The sequence below is a fragment of the Aspergillus wentii genome (assembly GCF_001890725.1).
Source record: "Aspergillus wentii DTO 134E9 unplaced genomic scaffold ASPWEscaffold_4, whole genome shotgun sequence".
Classification (NCBI taxonomy): domain Eukaryota; kingdom Fungi; phylum Ascomycota; class Eurotiomycetes; order Eurotiales; family Aspergillaceae; genus Aspergillus; species Aspergillus wentii.
The window spans coordinates 3326915-3350787 of NW_024467835.1; the positions used below are offsets into that span (position 1 = coordinate 3326915).

At 47.0% G+C, this 23873-nt stretch overlaps 12 protein-coding genes across 12 annotated transcripts; 9 read left to right on the forward strand and 3 right to left on the reverse strand.

The window, feature by feature from the left end:
• The first annotated feature begins 9 nt into the window (after positions 1-9).
• ASPWEDRAFT_41136 (uncharacterized protein) lies at positions 10-771 on the forward strand. The gene has a single exon (XM_040835479.1). The coding sequence runs from the start codon at positions 19-21 to the stop codon at positions 607-609; it is 591 nt and encodes a 196-aa protein (XP_040689578.1). The 5' UTR covers positions 10-18; the 3' UTR covers positions 610-771.
• Positions 772-848: 77 nt separating this feature from the next.
• Positions 849-2255, forward strand: ASPWEDRAFT_28500 (uncharacterized protein; the record flags this gene model as incomplete). The annotated part of the gene is made up of 1 exon (XM_040833142.1): positions 849-2255. The coding sequence occupies one exon, from the start codon at positions 849-851 to the stop codon at positions 2253-2255; it is 1407 nt and encodes a 468-aa protein (XP_040689579.1).
• A 386-nt stretch (positions 2256-2641) lies between these two features.
• Positions 2642-3617, reverse strand: ASPWEDRAFT_172691 (uncharacterized protein; the record flags this gene model as incomplete). The annotated part of the gene is made up of 4 exons (XM_040830957.1): positions 2642-2856; positions 2915-3383; positions 3431-3492; positions 3545-3617. The coding sequence occupies 4 exons, from the start codon at positions 3615-3617 to the stop codon at positions 2642-2644; spliced, it is 819 nt and encodes a 272-aa protein (XP_040689580.1).
• A 297-nt stretch (positions 3618-3914) lies between these two features.
• On the forward strand, positions 3915-6166 carry ASPWEDRAFT_172692 (Hsp70 family protein; the record flags this gene model as incomplete). Its single annotated transcript, XM_040830958.1, has 12 exons — positions 3915-3967; positions 4026-4096; positions 4149-4594; positions 4640-4684; positions 4735-4801; positions 4863-5118; positions 5190-5289; positions 5336-5388; positions 5482-5499; positions 5548-5728; positions 5779-5917; positions 5970-6166. The coding sequence occupies 12 exons, from the start codon at positions 3915-3917 to the stop codon at positions 6164-6166; spliced, it is 1626 nt and encodes a 541-aa protein (XP_040689581.1).
• A 48-nt stretch (positions 6167-6214) lies between these two features.
• Positions 6215-7983, reverse strand: ASPWEDRAFT_60061 (uncharacterized protein; the record flags this gene model as incomplete). Its single annotated transcript, XM_040838495.1, has 5 exons — positions 6215-6297; positions 6409-7419; positions 7463-7686; positions 7730-7820; positions 7869-7983. The coding sequence occupies 5 exons, from the start codon at positions 7981-7983 to the stop codon at positions 6215-6217; spliced, it is 1524 nt and encodes a 507-aa protein (XP_040689582.1).
• Positions 7984-8169: 186 nt separating this feature from the next.
• ASPWEDRAFT_41138 (NAD(P)/FAD-dependent oxidoreductase) lies at positions 8170-9777 on the forward strand. The gene is made up of 3 exons (XM_040835480.1): positions 8170-8490; positions 8537-9496; positions 9543-9777. Exons 1-3 carry the CDS (start codon positions 8217-8219, stop codon positions 9689-9691), a joined length of 1383 nt encoding a protein of 460 aa, XP_040689583.1. The 5' UTR covers positions 8170-8216; the 3' UTR covers positions 9692-9777.
• A 177-nt stretch (positions 9778-9954) lies between these two features.
• Positions 9955-11228, forward strand: ASPWEDRAFT_532341 (uncharacterized protein). Its single transcript, XM_040837857.1, has 2 exons — positions 9955-11124; positions 11177-11228. The coding sequence occupies exon 1, from the start codon at positions 9994-9996 to the stop codon at positions 11035-11037; it is 1044 nt and encodes a 347-aa protein (XP_040689584.1). The 5' UTR covers positions 9955-9993; the 3' UTR covers positions 11038-11124; positions 11177-11228.
• Positions 11229-11426: 198 nt separating this feature from the next.
• ASPWEDRAFT_41139 (uncharacterized protein) lies at positions 11427-12353 on the forward strand. Its single transcript, XM_040835481.1, has 2 exons — positions 11427-12111; positions 12158-12353. The coding sequence occupies exons 1-2, from the start codon at positions 11449-11451 to the stop codon at positions 12206-12208; spliced, it is 714 nt and encodes a 237-aa protein (XP_040689585.1). The 5' UTR covers positions 11427-11448; the 3' UTR covers positions 12209-12353.
• A 977-nt stretch (positions 12354-13330) lies between these two features.
• Positions 13331-13939, reverse strand: ASPWEDRAFT_41140 (uncharacterized protein). Its single transcript, XM_040835482.1, has one exon. The coding sequence runs from the start codon at positions 13712-13714 to the stop codon at positions 13517-13519; it is 198 nt and encodes a 65-aa protein (XP_040689586.1). The 5' UTR covers positions 13715-13939; the 3' UTR covers positions 13331-13516.
• A 1690-nt stretch (positions 13940-15629) lies between these two features.
• On the forward strand, positions 15630-16616 carry ASPWEDRAFT_51831 (uncharacterized protein; the record flags this gene model as incomplete). Its single annotated transcript, XM_040837659.1, has 3 exons — positions 15630-15732; positions 15796-16199; positions 16272-16616. The coding sequence occupies 3 exons, from the start codon at positions 15630-15632 to the stop codon at positions 16614-16616; spliced, it is 852 nt and encodes a 283-aa protein (XP_040689587.1).
• A 1583-nt stretch (positions 16617-18199) lies between these two features.
• ASPWEDRAFT_41143 (tyrosinase family protein) lies at positions 18200-20124 on the forward strand. Its single transcript, XM_040835483.1, has 2 exons — positions 18200-19447; positions 19513-20124. Exons 1-2 carry the CDS (start codon positions 18374-18376, stop codon positions 19966-19968), a joined length of 1530 nt encoding a protein of 509 aa, XP_040689588.1. The 5' UTR covers positions 18200-18373; the 3' UTR covers positions 19969-20124.
• Positions 20125-21074: 950 nt separating this feature from the next.
• On the forward strand, positions 21075-23060 carry ASPWEDRAFT_28509 (uncharacterized protein; the record flags this gene model as incomplete). Its single annotated transcript, XM_040833143.1, has 7 exons — positions 21075-21341; positions 21439-21531; positions 21581-21606; positions 21657-22037; positions 22086-22347; positions 22397-22841; positions 22894-23060. 7 exons carry the CDS (start codon positions 21075-21077, stop codon positions 23058-23060), a joined length of 1641 nt encoding a protein of 546 aa, XP_040689589.1.
• Positions 23061-23873: the final 813 nt, after the last annotated feature.

The following is a 23873-nucleotide window of genomic DNA, read 5'->3' on the forward strand; positions in this document are numbered from 1 at the left end:
GAAGTTGGCTACGGACTGATGGCATCCTCAGCAGAAGCGGTTGGCAAAGCCTTCGCTGCCAAGCGACGTCGACCGGGCCACACCCAGGGCTTGATTGGATCGTATGAACTGCATCACGATCTGCACATCCTCGACGATCGTCGGTTTGAAATGACACGCGTGCTCACCCAAGATCTGGACATGGGGCTCGGAATCGTGGCACCGTACAAACCCGACCATCCGGTTTTACAGACATTCTCACCGCAAACGCTTGCCAATGTCAGCAAAAACGGCACCATCGCCATGTTTGTCGGTGGGGGATCGCTATTACGCGAAATTTGCAGATTAAACTACGAAGCAGGCCAGCTCATGGTGGGGTCCAGCGCCAATTTGACAGGAAGTGGACAAAAGTTCCGGGTGGAGGACATTGAAGACGAGATCAAGGATGCGGTTGATTTGATTGTTGACTATGGGCTCCAACGGTGTCATATATATGGGCGGGCGTCTATCAATATGGACTTTGGGGGCATGAAGGTTCTGCGAATGGGATCATGCTATGAGTTGTTTCGTGAGCGAATGCGCAGATTTTGGGGAGTGGAGCTACCGCAGGATCCTGTATATGATGTCTGAAAGCCCAAATACACACACCGGGAGCATGAATTGAAGGATTTGATAGATTCCTGCTTCTAGTAAGATACCCCACTTTGATGAGGTGGCAGTACCCACTTTGTCGGACTTTTAAGGCCACCAACGATGATGAACAATGGCAATTTTGTGTAGTTAGGCAGATTGAAATACTCCCATGATTTGCATCTCTTCTGTTTTCCATTTAAGGCCATAGGCCCATCATGAACACCAACACCGTCACCATGAAGGGCTGGCAGCGAACAGGAGAGAATGAATACAGTCGTCCCTATGATGCCCTGGAGAAATTCTGTTATACATTTTTCGAAGAAGCAGCCCCGGAAGGGTTTCGCGAATTCGACTTGATTGTCAGCTTGAAGCTTGACTTTGCGCAGGACCCCGAATCGCTTGTTCCTATTGTCAAGGAAGCGTGGAAAAACCTGCGATACAAGCACCCAACTATTGCTGCTCAATCGGATAAGGAGAAATTCATCTACCGCAGTCCAACCAGCGGAGAGGAGCTACAGAAATGGGCCGATGAGACTTTTATGGTGAAGGGCGTGCAGCCCATCCAGGATGACAACATTGAAAATGTCGCGGTGCTTGAACGTACGGATTGGCCTGTTCTTGCCTATATCCCGAGTGAAAAACAACTTGTCATTCGAATGCCTCACATGTACACAGACGGGCTTGGTGCGGTCATTCTCTCTGATGATTTGCTTACTGAGCTCGGGAGACTGGATTCAATCGCCACAAGTCAGGGCAGTAGCTTGAGCGGCACGAGTGCCCGAGAGTTCGGGTCTGATGTTGAGAATCTACCTGGTGGTGGACTGGCAGCAGTCAACGTCCCGGCCCCGTCGGCAGAAGAGTTGGAAAATCTGCAGGCCTCGTGGTCTGAAATCAGAACGGACGAAGCAGTTCGTCTACCGGCCAAATCCCAAACAGCAACTGTGGTGCCTGGTCAAGGCCGGATCCAACGGCTTCAATTCTCAGCCGAGGAAACGGCCAGGATCGTCAGCTACGCGAGCGATTCAGGGCTGAGAGTGACCCCCTTGGTTCATGCTGCGATGCTACATGCAGCAAGAAGCCAACGACTTCGGCTCGATCATAACAATGACAAGGACCGAGATTCGACAACGCATTCCGATTTTCTGGTATTCAATTTCCGCGATCTTTGTCAGGATGCGCTTGGAAATCCAGATCAAAGGGGCCTGCCCCAGCATATAACAGCCTGGGTTTCCCAGTTTCAGGTTAGCGACAGATCCCACGATACGGCTCTAACCATGCGGAATGAATACAACAGAATCCGCGGCGCAAACCGACGTAACATTCTATCCACTACGCTGCTGCGTTGTGCGAAGACGCTACCCCTTTTGGCTGAAAACATACAAAGTTCTGTCATCATGAGTTCATTGGGGAACTTGGATCCAATGTTCCAGGAGGGAAAGATGTATGGATCGATCAAACTGCAGCAGTTCTTCGGCTTGGGCCTACCATGTAGCCGACTTGTGGCTATTGGATTGCAGACATTCGCTGACCACCTTGAAATGAGTGCTGTATATAATGAGGCTTATCACGACGATGAACAGATTAGGGATTTGCTTCAGCTGATTAAACAGGAGATAGAAACTATGGTTCCATGGGAGTCATGAGTGTATCTCGATGTCTGTGTATATGGAGTCAGCAGACAATAAAAATGAAACAAGTCCATACTTTTAATAATGAGCCCTTACGATTGATGGAAATTGTTGGGATATTTCTGTCATTAATGTAGAATTGCTAGCAATAAGAAAGAATGCCAGTCCATCAAAGATCCAGGAATTATCATTCATAGGGGAAGGTACTTCTACATAGACATAGTCCAAACCTGCTCTGCATCTAGAATCTGGTGGTCATCATCTGGACTGCATTTCACCAAAGCTGGCCAAAGACAAAGTCTGACCTTTGCCTCCCATTCCCCAACCCCCCCAGCAAAACTCATGGCGTTTGGAGAAAAATCAGCCCCAAATGGGCTGCAGTGAAAATAAAACTTGTCATGCTAGCGGCATAAAAGGGATTTCAATTCAAAACAGCCCTGTAGAATCTTTTGTAACTGTCGTACTCTTGGTGCTGTTTCAGTTGAAGAGCAATGTCCATATAACCCCTCTACGTATCCAACAATATTCCGCATCACATTCTCCCGGTTTCCCTGCGCAGCATGATAGATAAAAGTGTATGTTCCAGTTCGCCAGCTTTGCAATATTCTCTCGGGGCCTGAAGGGTGTTAGCATACTCAGTATTTCATTTTGGTGATTTATTAAACTGGTCTTACATCCGTGGTCTACCCCCGACTCTAGGAACTGCAGAGAACGACCCCAGGGATTATCACCCAGCCCAGGGTAGTACGGCACGAAGATGTGTTGGAGTATCATGTCAGAAACCGCTGCTTGGATGTAGGCTCGTCGTTGATGGGAGGTTTTGGGAAAGCCATCGGGAGACTCTGGTATGAGCGCAGCAAGTCTGCCTGCATCCTTGAAATGGGCCTTGACCCAGTGTTGCACACTTTGGCCTAGTTTGCGTATCTCATCGATGATCTTTTCATCGTCGACATTTTCATGATCGCCATGGAGAGAGTGTATTGTATTATAGAGATGTTTTATCTCTTCGCCATGCTTCCTTGCTGCTTCTGAGGCATGATCGCGTGATTCTGCTAGTAGATCGTTGAGTCGACGAATCCTTTCTGAATCTGAAATGTGCTGCTGCCTTAGATCCTGGGCTTTATGCTTGAGTTGCTGGTTATCCTGTATTTTGTCAGAAACATCACGGATGAACAGGAGTACCAACTCACTAGTCGTAGTTCGTTTAAATCATGTTCCTTTACATCCAGCCTCCTGCGTAGCCTTTGGCATTCTACAGATGTTAGAAATATTAGTTAAATGAAGAAAATAGTGGTCGTCCTCACCCTCGTAGTATCTGTTCACCTGGGGTTTGACGGGTGGCCGCCATACCCGATTGCGAATCCAGTCAAGAGTCATTTTCAGATAGCCAAGGAGATATCTCTTTAAATTGAGATACATTGCATATAGATATGGATGCATGATAATATGAATGGGTTGGTGTTTCGAGTGTATTGATCACAGTCTGTGTCATGGGTTTGTAGCTTCAGTGTAAGTATAAGACTGTCGTAATGCCACCGCATCATGTTGCCTAGACCTATTCATTATCTCATGACTTGATCTAGAATCATGTCATTTTTCCATCCCACTTGGTATAAAAATCATTTTCAAAATCTCAACAGCTAATTCACTCGCTGTATGAACACCGTCAGCACAATGGTTCGATCTTCGATCTTTGTTGGAGTGGATTTCGGTACCACTTATAGTGGGTATATATCTGGACTCACTATCCATTTGATTCTCAAGAGTAATAAGTGCGTGGTACAGTATTGCGTGGGCTCTGGAGGGATCGCCTGACAAGATTGAAGTACTATCACACTGGCCTGGTGGAGACAACAGTATGATAGCCTGAATCTATCCGTCTTGAATCTTGCCATCTCACAGTTATAGGAACATCCTTGAAGGTCCCAACTGTCATATCCTACGACGACAAGAACATCCTCTGGGGATACCAAGTCGGCCCATTCAAGGAGGCACTCCGAGGAATCAAGTTGTTGCTTGACGATGACCAGCAAACAAAATACAAGCCATCCGTGGCCTCAAAGACCCTCCTGGCAAAATACGATATGGATGTAGTGCAGGTTACAGGCGATTACCTTAGACAGATTATCAAATATGTCAAGATAACCATCGAGAGAAGACTTGGATCCAAGGCTGAGGATATGGATCTTCGCTTCATTCTTACTGTCCCGGCTGTTTGGTCTGACACAGCAAAGCATAGGACAATGACGGTTGCTATCAAAGCCGGTGTTCCTTTAGAAGATGTGTCACTTATCTCTGAGCCAGAGGCTGCGGCTCTTTATTCCTTGCGTTCTATCCAGGATCATTCCGTTACGGTAAGACATGCGGCCGTGTCGAAGTTCCATATCTAATTTGTATAGGAAGGAAATGTCTACATTGTGTGTGATGCCGGTGGTGGGACGGTGGTAAGTTATCGCAGCCCCATGAGGCACAAGGAAGCACTAAGAGTGAATAGGACCTCATTTCGTACCTTGTTAAAGACACCGAACCTCTAAGTTTAGTGGAGGTAACTGAAGGAACCGGTCAGTTAGTTTTGAAGGAAACCTGTGTTCATCTCTGATACAGTTGTTAATAGACTACAAGGAGGCATATGTGGCTCCATGATTCTAGACCAGACATTCCAGGAGTTCTTCGAAGATGAAATGGGACAAGGCCGTTATGCGGAACTTTCAGTCAAGTCAAAAGAAGCTGTTATATCATACTGGCGAGATCGAGTCAAGCCATACTTCACCGGGAAGGTCGACGATGACTTTGCCGAGGTTGACTACTTCATTCCTGTCCCAGGAGTGACAGACGACATACCCGGTGTCATCGAGGACGGCTTCTTTACGCTTAGTCGGTATGTGGACATTCCAGTTGAAACCAGTGATGTCAAAGAAAAAGCACTAATGGATCCGAATTGGAACGCAGCGAGGAAGTCGAAGATATTTTCGACCTTGTTGTTGATGACATCCAGGAGCTTGCTGCGCAGCAGGTGAAGCAAGTCGAGGAGCTTGGATACTCCACGGAGGTAGAACAACCACCCTATCTCGAAAGGTGAATACTAATAAAGATAGGCCATCATCCTTGTGGGCGGGTTTGGGTCGTCCGAGTATCTTTTCCAGCGCTTGTAGACGGCAAATCCAAATGTGACTGTTCTCCAGCCATCTAATGCGTGAGTTTTCCCTTACTGTGATACAGGCAGTGTCTAATCAGTTGACAGGTGGTCAGCAGTTGTTACGTATGGATATATCCCTGGCATTCATGATATTTTCTAACAAGTATCCAGCGGTGCCGTTCAGCGTGGTATAGACGGGAATCAAGTTGAGAGTCGCATTGCCCGCCGTCACTACGGAATAAGATACTCGGCGCATTATGATTCTAACCAACACGAGGGGGAAAAGAAGAGATGGTCCTGGCTGCAGGAAAAGTATCTGGTAGATGGCCAAATGCAATGGTATATCAACAAGGTACAGCAACCAGATCTGGTATTATCTGACTATACTAAGCTCAGGTCCAGTCCTCAAAAATCAAAGAGAACAAACCGATCAGTATCAAGTTTTACAGAATAACAATGGTGAAGGACACTGACGATCTGATGTTCGAAACGGAACTCCATTTTTGCAATGATGAAAAGGCGCCATCGGCTACCAATGACAGTATGTCTGTGATCCGGTTAACATAACTTATAATTGACTGACCGTGTCAAAGGAATAATGAAACTCTGCACTCTGGAGTCAGATCTGAGTAAGATCCCCCGAGAGCTATTCACCAAGAAGAAGAATTCAATGGGAATTGAATATTACGAGATCGTTTTCGATCTTGTCATGACGCCTACTTCAGCGTCGTTGCAGTTTCAATTGGAGTTCCAGGGCGTTCCATATGGCACTGTTAGTTCCAAGTATTGAAGCAGTAGACTACTAGCTGAATATTTGCTTAATTAACTCTCTCCTCACTTACACTCTCCTTGCAAGTGTCCTGATGTAAATGCCTTTCATAACATTACTGGAGTCAAAATGATAAGCAATGGTTGCGGCGGCTATAAAGTATATATTCAGGTATTTGAGTCCCTATCGGCTCAACCTCTACTTCCCAACCGGCTCAACAACAGTTTTCGTCCCCTTCCCGTGTACATATCCCTCGCCATCACCATCCTCATCCTCCTCATCCCTCACATTCTCACCCTCTATCTCAGCACGAAAAGCCACCCTCTTCGGCGCATAATACCGCACATCAATAAAACGCAAAACACAAGTCATGATGATAACCAGCACCAACAACGCCAACGCAGACTGCCATCCGTACCGATAATACGGCGCCTGAGAAGCCGGCCACGCGAGAACCTGCGACCACGCCGAAATCGCATAATATCCAGCCACCGCAACGCCGACGATAAGCGAACGAGCTTCAGGATCTTGTGGGATGAGATCGGCCAGCCAGGCGAAGATGAGCGGGGCGGTTCCAAGTGGGATATAAGCGAGAAAGTAGGAGGCGTAGGCGGCTGAGAGAGGGACGGTGATTGGATGGGTAGTCCAGATGCTCATTATGATGCAGGGGATGATGGCGATGATAGCTTGGATGATGATCAGCGTCCATCGGGTATGGAGGTAGTCCGAGAGGAGGGCCCAGATCCAGACGAAGACGACGTTGATGGCTGAGCCGCCGATGGGGATGGCGTTTACCTGTGGAGTGCTCCAGCGGGGCGCACCATCTGGGTTGGTGAGAGATTCGAGGAAAAGTGAGAAATAGACATATCCATAAGTACCGAGAACAGTGGCGATGTAGAGGATGGCGAGAAAGTAGACAACCCAGCTGGAGAATGTGCGTTGGACAGCAGCCCACGACATCTTTTTAGGTTCAGCGCGGCCATTACGGGCAAGACGCTCCATCGACAGCTCTGCGTGGATCTTCCTGAACCAGAAAGCGCGAGGGTTGGGCTTATTGGGCAGATCGGGGATCATGAAGAAGCCAGCAAAGCCCCAGACGACGGTGATGATGGCGTTGATGACGAAGAGCCAGCGCCAGCCAGCGAGGCCAGCGTGGTAGTCCATCGTCTTGATGATAGCGGCTTGGAGAGCACCAGACATCATCTGGCCTACTGCCTGGCAGGAATGGTAGAATCCCATGCGTTTGGCGAGTTCAGTTGGTGTATACCAGTGCACTGAGGGTCAGATTGATATTATACCGTGGAGGATTCAACATACTGAATAGAGTGATCATCCCAGGCCATGCACTGCTTTCGCACAGTCCAAGGAATACCCGTAAAACATAGACTTGCTTTGCGCTGCTCGCCATAGCAACGAGTCCAGTTAAGATACCCCAGAGAATTTCTAACCCAGGAAGCCAGAAACTGGGACGGACAAAGGTGAGGATGACTTGGGAGGGAATTAACATGATGCAGTAGGCGACATTAAAATATGTTGTGAAGCTGAAGATGTTAGAGACAGTTTGACAAGTAGGAGATGGCATACTAATTCAGTTCATTTCCATCGAGATGCAGATCACCTTTCATTCCAGAAACATAGGCATTGTTGATGTTTTGCTGGTCCAGGTATTTGATCACTAGATATATTAATATCCAATGCCTTAAATAGTGATGGAAATACATACCCTGAGATAAACAACCAAAAGTTAACAGAAAAAGATCGAGTCGTCGTACGAGGGCTTTTTCATCTTGAGACCGATTGTCTGTTGAAGAACGGCGATAAAACCAGTTGAAAGACATGATGGATGCAACAAAAAAAAAGAAGTTACCATGCTGCTTTATTCAGATATATAACTTCAAGATAGCACCGATAACCGATTAAAACCACCAATGGCCTGCTATCTCGGCGAATGCCGTGAGGGGGTGACACGAGATAGCAGATCGTGATAGGCACCACCCCGCACCCCCTCAGTTGACCTCCAGCAAGGGATCTTCATCTTCATCCATCATCAAGTCATCTGTATTGCTTCAAAATGACGATGCTTAATTTTTCTGGCCTTCCCAACAATACGCCCTGTCTCAGTTACTGGCAGCGCACCACTCGGGCATTCCCTCTTTTGTACGCAAACCGCCACAATTCAGTGCCCGCCACGTCGAAATACGTCGTCATTGGCTCTGGTCTTTCTGGTGCTCTGACAACCTTTGAGCTTCTCGAAGGAGGTGTTAAAGGAGAAGATATTATTATCCTCGAGGCAAGAGAAGCAGCAAGTGGTGCGAGTTCCCGCAATGCTGGCCATGTCCGACCGGGTAAGTTGGATCTATCTGGTATTTTACATATTGTTAACGCGCCCAGATGCATTTCGTGGTTTCACGGCATATTCCAAAGTGCATGGCGAAGATCAAGCTCTGAAGATTATCGCAAACGAACGTCTTGTCTTGCAGAAAGTGGATGAATTTGTAAACCAGCACAGTGTTCCATGCGATTTTAACCTCACCACAACGTTTGATGTCTGCATGACGCCGGAATTTGCCGAGTATGAAGCTGCCAGTCTCGAAGCGTATCGACAGGCAGGAGGTGATGTCTCGCATGTCAAGTATCATCAAGCACACGAGGCACAACAGCGAACCAAGGTCAAGGGGGCTGTGTCCGCGTACGAGTGGCCTGCAGGATCTATCCATCCAGCAAAACTAGCCCAGTTTCTTCTCCAGGAAGTGGTATCCAAAGGCGTCCAACTATTTACATTCTGTCCAGTAACAGAGATGAAGCGCAACGCGTCAGGAGCTGAACTGTGGGATATACACACTCCGCGTGGAATCGTGGCAGCAGAAAAAGTCATCCACTGCACAAACGCCCATGCAGCACTGCTACTGCCTATGTTGCGTCCCTATATCACTCCGAATCGTGCTCAAGCTCACTCCCTCATCCCAACTCCCGAATTTGCAGCGGGAAATGTCCTCCCCAGCACCTTCTCCCTCCGCTACAGCCTCCACCACTTCTACTCCCTCATCCAGCGACGTGGCGATGGCACACTCATCCTAGGCGTATCTCGCTCCAACCCGACCCTAAGTGAGGAAGCAATTGCCGGTCGCCTCAGCACTGATGACTCGAAATACAACAAGGAAATCGCAAACGATGCCCTCCGCAGCTTCCGAGATATCTTCCCCAACTATCGCCCCGACACCGCTATGCATGGAGAGGGGCTGGATCATGCTTGGACGGGCATCATCGCGATGACTACTGATTCAGTGCCGTTTGTGGGTGCCATTGAGTCTTTACCAGGACAGTATGTCTGTGCGGGATTTAATGGACATGGTGAGTGACCTCCCATCACTTCCTGATTATATATTAATGATTCTAGGAATGGCACGCATCTTCACCTCTGCTCCTGGCATTGCGAAGATAGTCCTTGGGAAAGAGTGGACAGAAACTGGGCTGCCAGAGTGTTTTCAAATGAGTGAGAAACGGTTGGCCAGGCTGGCCGGGGAGTCTGTGCCTTCGGTGTGGTGATACGGAAAATAGATCATTTACTATCATACTAACAGATAATTATGTATAAATTGATATTGCGATAGTGAATGGAACATGTCCCGGGTATCCACGTACGAGCTACTGATAAAGTTATCTTTAGAATTGCCACTTGGACTACGATCGGAGGTGATAGAAATATACTCATGGGAAATAAAGTATAACCACGGTTGCCACCACGCCACCGCGTAATGATGGCCAAGCTAGCTTTTCCAGCTTTTCTCCTCGACAACCGTATTCCAACAGCTGAAAATGTCTGTCAAACAGCTTTGTCCACCACCAGCATGGCGCTCAATGATGTGGGCAGCACGCTCGGCTCCCAGCTCCCACACGACATCACTTATATCGTCACAGCCTTACTATCCGTAGCCCTCTACAACGTCCTCGAACTCACCTTCTTGCTTTTCCTGACCTTCAAACGCCGCAATGGTCTCTACTTCTGGAGCTTCCTGATATCGTCATGGGGAATTGCCATCTACTGCATCGGGTTCATCCTCAAAGACTTCAACCTCGCTAATTCAATATCCTACTTCTATGTCACACTTATCATCCTAGGCTGGTGTGCCATGATCACCGGCCAGTCGTTGGTCCTCTACTCGCGTCTTCATCTCGTGGTACGTCATCACTTCCTCCTCCGATTCGTCCTCGCGATGATCGTCACGAATGTCATTCTCCTCCAAATCCCAACCGTCATCCTCTGCTATGGAGCAAACTCGTCGATGTCTGACACATTCTCCACACCATACTCGGTTTATGAACGAATCCAAGTCACTATATTCTTCATCCAGGAATCAATCATCTCCGCCATATACATATACGAAACATGCAGTTTCCTCCGCTCCGAGGGCCTCATGGACGCAACGCATCGGGTGGCGTGTCACAGACTCATGCTGCATCTGATATACATGAATGTGATCGTCGTCGCGCTGGACGTCACCATATTGACACTGGAGTTTGCGGGTCGGTACGCGTCACAGACTGCGGCCAAGGGACTTATCTACAGCATCAAGCTGAAGCTGGAATTCAACATTCTGAATCGCCTGGTGGATCTGGTACATCAGTCGAATAATTCGGGCTCGGGGTGGATAGAGGAGGGAGAAAGCTGTTCGAGAAACCTTTGGGATGCGCAACAGCATGGTACCGCTGGAATTGATCCTGATCAACATCCGAGGCGTCTTTCGTGGATAATTTTCGCTCGCAGGGTCACTCATGGGTCTGCGGTTTCCACTGAAAAAATAATGCTTCGGATCATCCAATCTACAAAAAGACGGTTTAGCACAGTTGGGGACGTGGAGAGTCAGGGTTCTAGTAATTCCCCGCAGTCATGAAGCGCTTGTTCACCAGACTCAGGATATATATATATACATCACAAACGCAATTGATGATGACCATTATTTATGGACTATATGTGATATGTGCATAGATACGATCGCAATATATAAACAAAAATGCTGACCACTCTATAAGCATATGACATCATTCGTCTTTCCATTACTATAGACTTAGATTGGCAACATCTAAGCTGTCTTGGATTACAAAATGAGGCATATAGCGGGTATTCGGCCTGCGATTATGTCTGGGCAACAGCAGCACTGCCCAGGCATGTCGGCCTATCAGAAGCGACGCTGAAGTCGTGTTACATTCTTGGCCCCCATGACTAACACGGTTGATGTCACATAAATAAACCTCTTCGTCCTTTCTTGAAGGTTCATCTCATATTACAGCCTCATCATTCCGTCATGTCCTACACTACATACACCCAGGCACGACTAGATCGCAAAGTCACTCCCAAACATTCACGACCGCGCTATGTTCTAAAGGCACCAGATCGCCAACTTGCCTTTCGCCAGGAGCACATCACAGAAAGAAAAACCACATTAATTTTAAAACAATACTCCGATGCAAAGTCAGAGCATGAATGTCAAATCACCGACGAAGATGGCATCTTGGCATTCTCCGCGACCGGTCGGAAATACAACGATCGCTCGTGCAAGGAGATCTGGGACGCGTCGGGGCTGCCTTTGTTCGATATTTACAAGAAGCCACTTTCGAATCCGTTCAGTTGGGTTGTTACGATGCCCGGGAGTAAGCCCAATGGTGATGGGGCAATAGCGCAGGCATCGCCGCAGTGGAGCTGGACCAGCATCAATTTGAATTTCGCGTTTCGGAATGGCGCAGCCGCTGAGAATAAAAAGGAGGAAGAAAAAGAGATCTCGTTGACGGTGAAGAAGCACGGAGAGGCGCTGGCATTCTTTGACGTTGTGGATGGCGATAGGAGGATTGCCGAAGTGCGCGAGAGTATCCTTCACAATGAGAGATTGGCGTTGAGGAGGAGCTCCCGTGGAGGAGGCCATCGCCCTGCACTGGATCTGATTATTGCTCCCGGCGTGGATTCATCATTGGTAAGTGTGGCAGTATCTGTATGGGATATCAACTGACCCTGAACAGGTAGCGGCCATTGCAATCATCGTGTCGGATTGGTACTTTGGCTCGAACTGAGTGCTGTAGCTACATAACGATACGCCTTATACCCCTCCATTCAAGGTTAATCAAGGTATATTTGTATAAATAAATGTTATAAATTAGTACAATTAATCCTACCTAATGATGTAGACATAGCTCCACCCCTACGCATAGACCTCAGTGGGTCCTGATCTATCGTCAAAACAGCCTGAATTCCATATCTAGAAATCATTTGGGTGGAGCTGCTGTTACGAAGCAGCACACAAATTCCCAGGAAGCTAGCCCTGGCTATCGTCCAATATCGACTGTCGTCGTCATGGCACAGAAAAAGTACATATAACATTGAACTTACTTTTGAATATGGTGCCACTCGCAGACAAATCGAAAGAACAATGTGGCCAAGATTTCAACGATGACCTTATTTACTCAGCTACATCAAATACCAAGTCAGGGCCATTATTAATGAAGATTATCCTCAGCTCGAAAGATAAAATGATGGCTCACTGCATAGCAAGGGTTCTAGAATCCGCCATCCAGATTAGGCCTTTTAGCAAAGAAATGCTAGAGATGATCTTGAGATACTGGGATGCAAATGTCCATATCACGCCATAGGTTATGTATACATTGACTCAATGTTTAGGACGTGATATTAAGAAGACTACCGTGATCATTAGGCAATGGGACGATCTTCTTCCATTGGACGAATAGATTTTATGGATTTTTACTTGGAAAACAAACAGAACTGTGCTGGTGTCACTTCCCGTGCTTACAAGCATGAATTGATATATTGATTGGAGCAGGTCAGAACCAAATCGACGTCCAGATTATCCAATTCCTCTTGGAGAAAAGCGATCATGGAACTGATATCAGCCAGTCAGTTTATATTACTGCGGCGAAAAATCCGACAATCGGTGTGCCTGTTATGACGGTGCTTCTGGAGGTCTTCATGGGTGAAAAGGTTATCGAAGCAGTGATAGGCAATTGCTTTCAGGGTCTTGGTAGCTTGAAATTACTTCGGCAGCGACAACAGGCGGGATTTGTTGTTTCACAGGCAGCGCTGAAGGGAGCCGCGTTGCATCATAGTAAGAAGATGTTCAAACTGCTTATTGATAATGGAGTTCTACCATTCGAATCACTGATGAAATCATACGATGTGCCGCACGGAGCATCCACGGGGCTAATTCTCTAATGGAGTATCTCGACCTGTACCAACAAGCGCTGCCAATTACGAATGATATGTCACTTGCAAGAAACTATGATATCAGTGGAGGAATTTTCTCAAGGCTTCTCAACATACCACACAGCGTCTTGAAAGAGGGATTACTATACAGTCCTGAGAAAATGTCACTGATCCTCGACAAATTTCATGATAGATTGCCTATTGTGATGATACTTGACAATATTCCATTTGGTTGTGAGGATGGGCATCAGCTTTTTGAACTTCTTCTGGATTGACAGCTTATCGAGGTCGACGGACAAACCATTGAAACACTCGCATTCGATTTCCGCAGTTTGGAGCTGGTCCTGAATAGATATCCACATGCTCCGATTACTGAACAAGCATTTCTGGGGGCTGTATACCAAGGCAAAGAATCACTTCGTGCACTTCTAAACGCATGGCACAATGATAGGGTGATAAGTGAAGACATCATGGATGCTGCAACACAATCATTCGATGCCGCAGAGCTACTTCAGCTACCCTTTCACCGACTAGGATCGAATGTACCCATTACAGAAAGTACATTAGTGCGCGTGGCTCGGCGGTTCTCAAAGACAATGTCCGCTTGATGTCCAGCCTCTCTAGGAAGCGATATGGCAGGGTGGTTGCTGCCAAAAGCAAAGCTCGTCTATTGTCATCCATCGATATGCAGACTCTCACGTGCCAGAGTCCATGCTAAAGATGGTAGCTTATCAGACGCCGATTTCGATGATGGCTATCATGACGAACAAAGCGTTCTGAATGTGCCATTGGATGTATACTATGTAGATGACGATCTTGATGATTTTCGTTTCGATAGTCTAGTCCGGCTCTGTGTTCAAAAAAAAAAAACAGAATACCCATACAGTTGACAGACATGGTGCTTAATATTATCTTGGAAAGATGCTCTAAGATGCAGTTCAGCTTTTCCTCGGCGACCAATCAGAGCTTCAATCGAGCCACGGCATCTTGATATGGACATTAGGAATCGAAGGGGAGATGGGGAAGTGTTGTTTTCTTTGCTTCAGGAGGGAATGTAAACAGCAGTATCCTGGGTGGGGTAAGAAAAGGCCTGCAATGATCTCAATGGTAATGTGGGGTGTTTCAGTATGCTACGATCCATGATTATATCGCTGAGATGGTGGGGGGTGTGGGTTTCCGCTTGGTTCTCTCTCTTTCATATTTCAGCTTTCAGTCGATCGTTCGTGATATTGCCTACCCAGGAAGAGGGGTAAAATGTGTGGCACTAGCTTATTGGTTTAATTCCATAAGACGAGGCTGAGCTGAAGTGCCACCGCTCCATAATCCCGCAAAATCTGTTCAGCTTCAGGAATTATTAGCATACTGCACTATTCATACACGTGTATGGAATATATCTAGCTTTGGATTTTGTTAAATTATGGTGCTTAGTATGTATGTTTGAAGATATGTAGAGGAGAACCTATTGAAGCATGCCCGCAATATACGCATCTGGCTCTATACTCGTCGCAACTGCCAACGCACACCTCTCAGGTGTATTTCTTTTGACTACCAGCATGTCGAGGATCAGCGCCCCAATGGTCACCTAGTTTCTCCTTCATGAATAGCCCAGATCCAGTCAAATTCATCGTATCTGGTCTACAGGTCGAAGGTCTGACGTGGGAGAATGAGGGGTATGTGTGGATCATATGCTGCATGGGCTGTGCTCTGCAAGTGTTGACAGTGATTCAAACTGTCGTTTGCTGCGGGCCGTACGGAAGCTCCGGAGTACAGCTGATTCTGCAAGAAAATGCATCACAGCGTTTTCTAGACTGGTAGGTATCTTCAGCCCGGAGATGTTTACCCGGCCCGCCCCGAGTCTAGGGCAGCTAATCAGAATCCGCTACAGGGTACAGGGTGTGCCCAGCACCAATGAAAGGCCAACACGAATAACATGGACATCCTTTTGATGCTCCATTATCATAATCCGAGGAATCACTCATGCGAGTGTGGATTTACTCTTTATGGCCCTCTGTATTATACGAGAGAAGAATTTACAAAATATAATACTGATCTTTTGCAAGTTAGCTGATTTTTATAGTCATGGTTGTCAGTGATATAGACCAGCGCGCTTCAATTATCCTATAGGTTTCATTTGTATTATATTCACTTTTCACCATCACATTCCGTCCTGCTACAGTATAACCAGGCATATATCTGCTTAACAAGCTGACAATAGCCTTTGTGGAAGTTGGAAAGTGAATATAACGATCCTCTACTCAGTCCAGTATCATGGATATCATGGCAATCCAGCCTTTCAAAGTCTACGATGGCGGGTACAAGGAAGGGGAAATCCAGTTGAGAATTGGGAATGGTGGTGCTGGACAGACTGGCTTAATAGGAGGTATGCACTGCCTCTCCCACTCTACTGACCAAGGCCTTTTGGCATGAGCTTAACCAAGAACAGATCTTGCAAACAATTTCATCAAGTATCAAGTGCAGGTTGAGAAGTCAAAGCCCTTCAAGATCGCTTGGTATGAAAGCGACACAACCTATTCCATCCAGTATCTCGATGAAGAAATCACCGATATCGGTGTAACCTACAACTATCACGCCGAAAAGGTGGCTGTGGACAACGGAATTGCAAAGCCAGAAATCACATACGCCTTTCGAGACCACTTTCTACTAATCGGACCCAAAGATGATCCAGCCAAAATTGAAAATGCAGGTTCTGTTGAGCAAATGTTCACCCGTTTATATACTCAAGCCCAAGCCACCGTGAATAAGCCTGGTGCGGTACGATTTCTGAGTCGCTTTGACAAATCAGCGACCAATATCCAGGAATCGGACCTTTGGATTCGCATTGGGCAGGTGGGTTTAGTTTTATTCTATCCGGCCACTTCTGGCTAGGGGTTGTTGATTAACAGACGGTGATGTGAATAGGTTCCATGGGCAACAAGCTATACGACGTGGTATCACCAGTATATCGCCTTCCCTCTTGAAGCTCTTACGGCTGCGGCTCTACTTGGTGAATATACTCTCACTGACTTTGGAACCTATCTTCACCTACCCCATGAGCTCAGAGACAAGATCAAAATCTTCAAGAAGGGTTCAGATGATGAGAAGGATCCGCTGTTGCTCCCGGCTCATTCATTGATTGGAACAAAAGCTAAGAACATGGATATGGCAGAAGCGTTTAACAAATGGCTAAAGAATGATGGGAAATCGGTGGTTGAAGCATTTCGACTTCCTGGGGAAGATGTGCAGGTCTATGATCGTGCGCCTTAGAAAAATGGTCAGGCCATTCGGCAAGGTTGCTTGATTATTGAACATTATAAGGCGTGTTTGATATTAAAATGCCTGGATTTTCGCCTAAGACCTCTGATATTTTCAGAGTCGGTACCACTATTCTAGAGTCTTACCTACTCGTAATACACTGCATAAAACCTGGTGGGAAGAATTTTAGCGCAGAATCTTGCATCTTTGAACAAGACTGGAGCAAGACCACCTATCATCTCTAATTAGCCAGTCACCCTCCCAAAAATACCATCAAGCGTTAGAATACTTGGCAGTGAAGACTTACAGATTGAATGCGGAAATAATACTGTTGTTATATGCCGTACTAACTAGAACTAAGCAATAGGGAATCTCATCATGAATGTAATCCTAGCCATTCTTCCCGAGGGTTCCGTTACATTTTATTACATATCCCTCAAGGGTGCAGTGATAGCATCCGGTAGATACTTTGAGTATATGTGCATCATTTCTCCTTGGATCCTTCTGCATCCCAGTAGAATACGCCTGTTATAGCACGCAAGTCTTAGTGGCCACAGGTGACTGCTATCTAATTTCAGCTTTGTGGTTCAGCGCCACGTCTCTTGGCAATGTCCGCCAGATAGATCTGCCATTTTTTGTGGCCAATAATTAAAGCCCTCCCTTCTGCAAGGCTGCAAGCCCTTCCGTGATAGTATGGTTGTCCTACACTATGACGTTTAGCCCCATATGATGTTTAACAGACACTTTGAGATCGTCCGCCTACTATACGAACCTTTAGGCTGTGCATAGACCAACCATTTACTGATAGTATGAAATGCGTCAACGCGAGAACTATTAATAAAATGAACATTAGCAGGATCATGTGCACGATGTTTGCTGATATACGCGAGATATTGGACCAAGCTTGCAGGAAATAAGTGTCAATGTAATCACTTGAATGACAGAAGCAAGTCAGCTTGTCCACACCTACGAGCTAAGAAGATCAACTAGGATTGCAATTTGCCTCGTACTTTTTCCATGGGGCCTCGACCTGGCCATACTTGCTGACCATACCCACGTGAAGACATACATACATTGCGCGAGTGCGAAGTCGTAGGCAGCTGTGTCGCCTTCGTGTGGTTCAACACGAAGCGGACTGACACTAATGTATGTGATAGTGGTCAATGCCATTTGACAATGCATGTAGGATAATCAGGAAATCTGATGAACGAATATCGACAGCTTTAGGCAAGCCCCTTCATTCCCGAATGGTATCAGAGCCATTGAAATGCATTTGCTGCATTGATGCCCAAGAATAATACCCCGACATTCAACTACCCATTGAATGACATGTCTCTCGCCGCCCACTGATGACTATTAAATAAACTGGATAGCCAATGGGCACCCCTGCAGTGACATGAATGAGACGCGGAAATCTCCATGTTTCCCGAAAGATGCTGTAGCTATAGACTAATACAACTGGTCGTGGCAATCTTCCCCGCAAGTGTGTTCCATCCAGCTGAGGGTACGACATAGGCTGGCTTGCAACAGGAACTATTCGGTAGGATCACAGGGTAGACACTGTCATAGAGCTTAGGCAGCTGATACTGAGCATTTCCACCCTCCTTGGTTAGAGTTCCATGATATTTATACCACCCATCCGCCCATTGTCTATGAGAATCCGCAAACATTCCTAGCAGTGATTTAATTCCCCTTTCAACCAAAACTTCACTTTTAAAAAATGACTTATTCCCGCAAGAACATTCGAGACCTCAAACCAAACGAGGAGCATGACCTTGTTAAGGCCTTTTATAAGATCCAACAGCTGGATCCCAACGATCCAGATTCCTTCTTTACCATTGCTGGCTACCACGGTGAACCCTTCCGCGGTGCAGGCTATGGTAACGCCCAATGGTGGGGAGGGTACTGCAACCACGGCAATATCCTGTTCCCAACCTTGGCACCGTGCATATCTCTTACGGCTAGAGCAGGCACTGCAGAAGCAGGTCCCTGGAGTGGCTCTCCACTACTGGAATGAGATCGATGGGAAAGGTATTCCCGAGATATTTCTCCAGAAGAAATATGTAGTGGACGGAAAGGAAATCGACAACCCCCTTCGGTCGTACAGGTATCAAAAGACCATCCAAGACCGTCTCTCACCTTTCCCAGATGCCGACTATAGCAAGCCGAAAGGCAGGGAAACATGTCGCTTTCCTTTCTCCGGTTTGTATGGAAATGCCGACTGCCATACCTCAGATGCGCACAACAACATCATGAATCTTCTCGGCCAGGAAAAGACAGACCAACTTCTGCAGACCAACGTGAAGCAGTGGCTCGAAGGTAAATACACGACTAGCGGTGGTGACCAGATGACGGGCTTTATCAAAGCAAAGTACTTGAAATCCCTCAAAGCGCCAAACTACACTGTGTTCTCGAACACGACCTCTGCTGCCCGGTGGAATGACGATAACCCTCCTGACGTTAAGGAGACCCTCCCCGGAGTCGTCCCACTGGAGTCACCACACAACGGAATCCACCTTGCCATTGGTGGTATCCAGATCCCTGTGCAGGATGCGAGCTCGGTTCCTGGTGCAAATGGCGACATGGCGGAGAATGACACTGCAGCTTTCGATCCTATTTTCTTTTTCCATCATGCGTTTGTTGATTTGATATTCTGGCGTTGGCAAATAGAGCACAACCAGACAAAAGCACTCATAGATGACAAACTCCTTGATTACCCTGGCACCAACTCAGTCGACGCCCAGGGCCCCACGCCAGGCGTGACAGGTGGCTCATGGCTCACCCTTACAAGTCCATTAGCTCCTTTCAAGCGTGGAAGTAGCAGTGATTTTTTTACGTCGCAGGTATATAACCAATCTAGGCCCCCATGATAGCAATTAGCGATTGACAGCTAATATCCTTTTCTCAGGACGTGGCCAACATCGAAAAGCTTGGGTATACGTACGATATCCCACCTCAAATACCTCTTCCAAAAGATGGATTCGCAAGCCCCATCCCCACCCCTGCCCGTTCTCCGTATCTCCGCATTGGCGGCATCAACCGGGCGGCTGTCCGTGGGTCTTTCGTCATCTCAGCATGGTCCTTAGGCCCTGAGGGTCGTAAACTCGTCGGTGCCGAACCCGTGCTAAGCCGGTGGCATGTTTTGGGTTGTGCAAACTGCCAGAATCATCTCGATGTTCTCACTCACATGCCGCTCGACGGGTGGAAGAATAGCGATGCAGAGAACACAAATTTTGAAGTCCGGGTGCATACGAGGGATCATCCTAGCGGGCATCTTCAGTTGGCGGGGCGAACACCTTCCTTGAAAGTGATCCCCAAGGCTACATTTGACATTGTTGCTCCTGAACCGCGACTCAATGTTTGAATACGAGAGGTGACACCGGATTCGAGGCACCCCCGCATTTGCTTGCCAAGTTTTCATCCGTGACTGGCTGAAGGAGAAAATCAGATGTGAAATTTTACCATGATTCCTGTCCAAGAAGCTGCTCCTGTGCTGTTCTCTATTTACTTTACCCATGGCTCTCAATATAACCAAATTGATTGTGGTAAATATCGCCTTGTGATAGGAAAGGGAATAGTCCACCTGACCCCAAAACCAGCTTTCTTCCCTGCAGCTAGGTTTTCCCCAAACAGGGAACCTCGTACTGTCCTTCTAATCCATTATATATCGTAAATACTAGGTCAAAGCCTACTACGGAAGCATTCTTCTATTCGAAGGACGGTTTTTCAAGCTGTTTAATCTTCACCTTTTACAATTATTCTTCCGAGACGTACAGCAGGCCTTAAATATTGAATATAATGAGTACAGCAGTGCTGGCTCGTGCCCGACCTTGCTAGGCTCCCGGTCCACTAAATAAATTCCTAAATGGGAACTGGCAGCACATGTTATGCCCTCCGGCATTTATATAAAACATGCAGTCCATTTGCAATTTAAACAGTCTTAAACCGACCTGTGAATAATTATAATTAGGCAATTTTATCAGCTGTGACTGCAGAATGTTGCTGATCATATCATATCCATTTATCGCCAAGACGGCTCGTGTTGCTCATCAGATGGCCAAATATCGCGTCATCGGCAGAATAGATATCTAATCAGATGAGTCAATTTTTGGCCATGAGAGCCTTTTATGGTTAAATAAACTTGAATTGTTAGGGGGATTTTGATATTATGTGCAGTTTTATAAGTCTTATCTGAACGGGCAGCTCGTGCGAGCATATCAACCCCATACCTGTCATACGGCAGTAACTGGCTGTCAACAACAGATAACCTTATTCCGTCCTCTACGTATTTTAATTTCCACATAAACGCTGGTTGGCCTGTTTTTCTCTATCACACCATAGATCTTCTGTAGCACCTCATGCTCTCAGGGTCTATACAAATTAACCCCTTGCCCCGATTCCCCGTATTGAATGTCATCAAATATTTTCTACCATCACCGACCCATACTGTGTTCGCAAGACACTCCCACTATGATATCCCAAGGCCCTGTCACAATTTCCAAGCCCGCAGCTAGCGAGAAGGAGCCACAAAGCTCAATCGAAGGCGGGTTCAATGAGATCTACGAACCCACCGTGCACCAGAACCAGCTCGGCTCGACGGAAGGACATGTCTTCTCCGACTCCCGACGCGCAGAGCACTGGCGCAGGGTGTACGAGAAATCAAAATATGAAGGCAGAGCCAGGTTCGACCCCACGTTGACCTGGTCTGCCTCAGCTGAGAAACGTTTACGAAGGAAAGTACTTAACTATTTTCTTAATTCCGTTGTCTGCTTTAACTTGATCATGCTTTTGGCTGCATCAGAATAAGAGCTGACCTGGTGGTTTGAAAATATAGTTGGACTGGAGAGTGATGGTATGGGTTTGGGTCATGTTTTCCTCCTTGGATTTAGTCCGCCGGAATATCAATCGTGCCATATCAGACAACATGGTGAGCTTTAATGATCAATTAGGAATACGCACGACTAACTAAAAGTCAGTTGGACGATCTGAATTTGAGTACCAAGTAAGTTGGTAGTCACAGACCTTCCTGACCTTGAGACTAACTATCACCAGCGACTACAACTACGGCCAGACCATCAATCTACTCGCTTTCCTGGTCGCAGAACTCCCTGGTGGTCTCATCAGCAAGAAGATTGGCCCAGACCGCATGACGCCAATTGCCATTTTTCTCTGGGGCACTGCCTGTTGCTGTCAAGCGGCGATGACCAACAGAGCGTCATTCTTTGTTCTGCGTGCATTGGTCGGCGTGTTCCAAGGTGGCTTCATCCCGGAGATGGTCTTGTACCTCTCCTACTACTACAAGAGCAACGAACTCCCCATCAGACTCTCCATATTCTATACTGCAATTCCCCTCACGCAGATATACGGTGCTCTCTTGGCAGGTGGCCTGTTGGCGATGCGTGGAGTAAATGGCTGGGCTGGTTGGCAGTGGCTGTAGGGTCCTTTAATTCCATTTCCCAATTCAGGCCCTAATGATCCCAGGTTTCTGATCGAAGGCCTAATATGTGTCGTTGTCGCCATAATCAGCTTCTTCGTGATGCCAGCTTCAGTTACCGAAGGAGCTGTCCTCTTCCGTCGCAAAGATGGCTCGAATGCATGGTGGTCAACAGAAGAGGAGAAGATTCTAGTGAACCGCATCCTTCGGGACGATCCCACCAAGGGCGACATGAACAATCGCCAAGCAGTCGATATGAAGGGCATCTGGGGAGCCCTAACGAACATTGATCTTTGGCCGTTGTACATCGTAAGCCTCGCCCAAATTTTATACATCACACTCGTGCTAACACACACAGCTCGGCGTCACCGCATGGATCCCATATCAGCCCATTGCGAATTACCTATCCCTCACTCTCCGCACCCTCGGGTACTCTGTTTTCGAATCCAACCTGCTCGCCATACCCGGATATGTCATTTTCGCGATCAACGTGCTCGTCGCCGGGTGGGTGTCGGAGAAAGTCCAAGAACGTTCTCTGGTAGCCTCCATCAGCAACATCTGGATGCTCCCCTTCTTCATCGGCCTTGTCGTCATTCCTCCCTCCGCGAGTCCCTGGGTCCGGTATGCACTTTTGACAGGGGTCAATGGCATCCCATACACGCATAGCATTCTCGTCGGCATGACATCGCAGAATGCGAAGAGCGTCGGCACGCGTGCCGTCTCGACGGCTGTGTATAATATGTGCTACCAGGTCGGTAGTGTCGTTGCTGTCAATGTCTATCGAGACAATGACAAGCCTTACTGTGAGTTTGCCCCGTGTCAGTTATGAGAGGGTAAGGGAGCTAATTGATGCAGATTACACCGCTGATAAGGCGCTGGTTGGGCTTTGCTCCGCGAATATTGCTCTCTTCATCGGGATGAAACTGTTTTATATGTGGCGGAACAGCGTCAAGAAGGCTAGATTTGCCGCACTTAGCCCGGAGGAGAGGTTATATGCTGTTGACCAACAATACGTACACTAAGTGTGTCATCCACATGGACCTGTGAGGCGGTCCAAAAATAAAGAGCCGTAAGCAAAGGTATGAGGGTGGGTACGAAATAGTAGTGTTGATTATCGCAGATGCATAAATGTGAAGTGGAGGATGGTCGGATTTATAGATTTATCTAAAGGGAGAGAATGGTAGCCTTTCATATATGTTTTATTTCTATAACAAATTACACATAAACTGCCCATAGCCAGCAATTCTTGTATGGATTGAAAATATCTCATTACTCTGTTTGTCCATCAATAGAACCGGGTCTGGTGAGATCGGGTCTCTTCAGTCAAATATATTCTTTTATTGCCTTCGGTTTATTCTCCATATTGAGCAATCACCTGCAGTTTTTCAAGAATTTCATGAGCAAAAGTTTTATAAAACATGTACCAAAAACAGAAAAAACATACAACAGCAGGGATTCGCTGGTGGTCACCCACCCAACTACTAACCTGCCGGCGTGTGGCTTAAGTACGGCTGAGCGGACGGGAAGCCCTGTTCTCCACACCCTGTGGTCGTATGTAGTAGGCACAAGATAAGAAAGGGCTATATACCTTCAAAGCAAAATAACTGGTTTAAACCCGAGTATCTGTCTCCAGGGTGAGTTAGTGCTGGATAGAAGCAAGCTATCTCCAGGCCTTATGTACCGATCATCCTCTTAAATTCTACAAGATACGTAGTTTCAGGATCTTGATACCACGCAGCAGAACTTTCCCTTACCTATTCGCTAACCGGCTGGACGAATAATGACATAGGATTCGCGTGGCTTCGAGATATAGGTATTTGACCGGCAGATCAAGG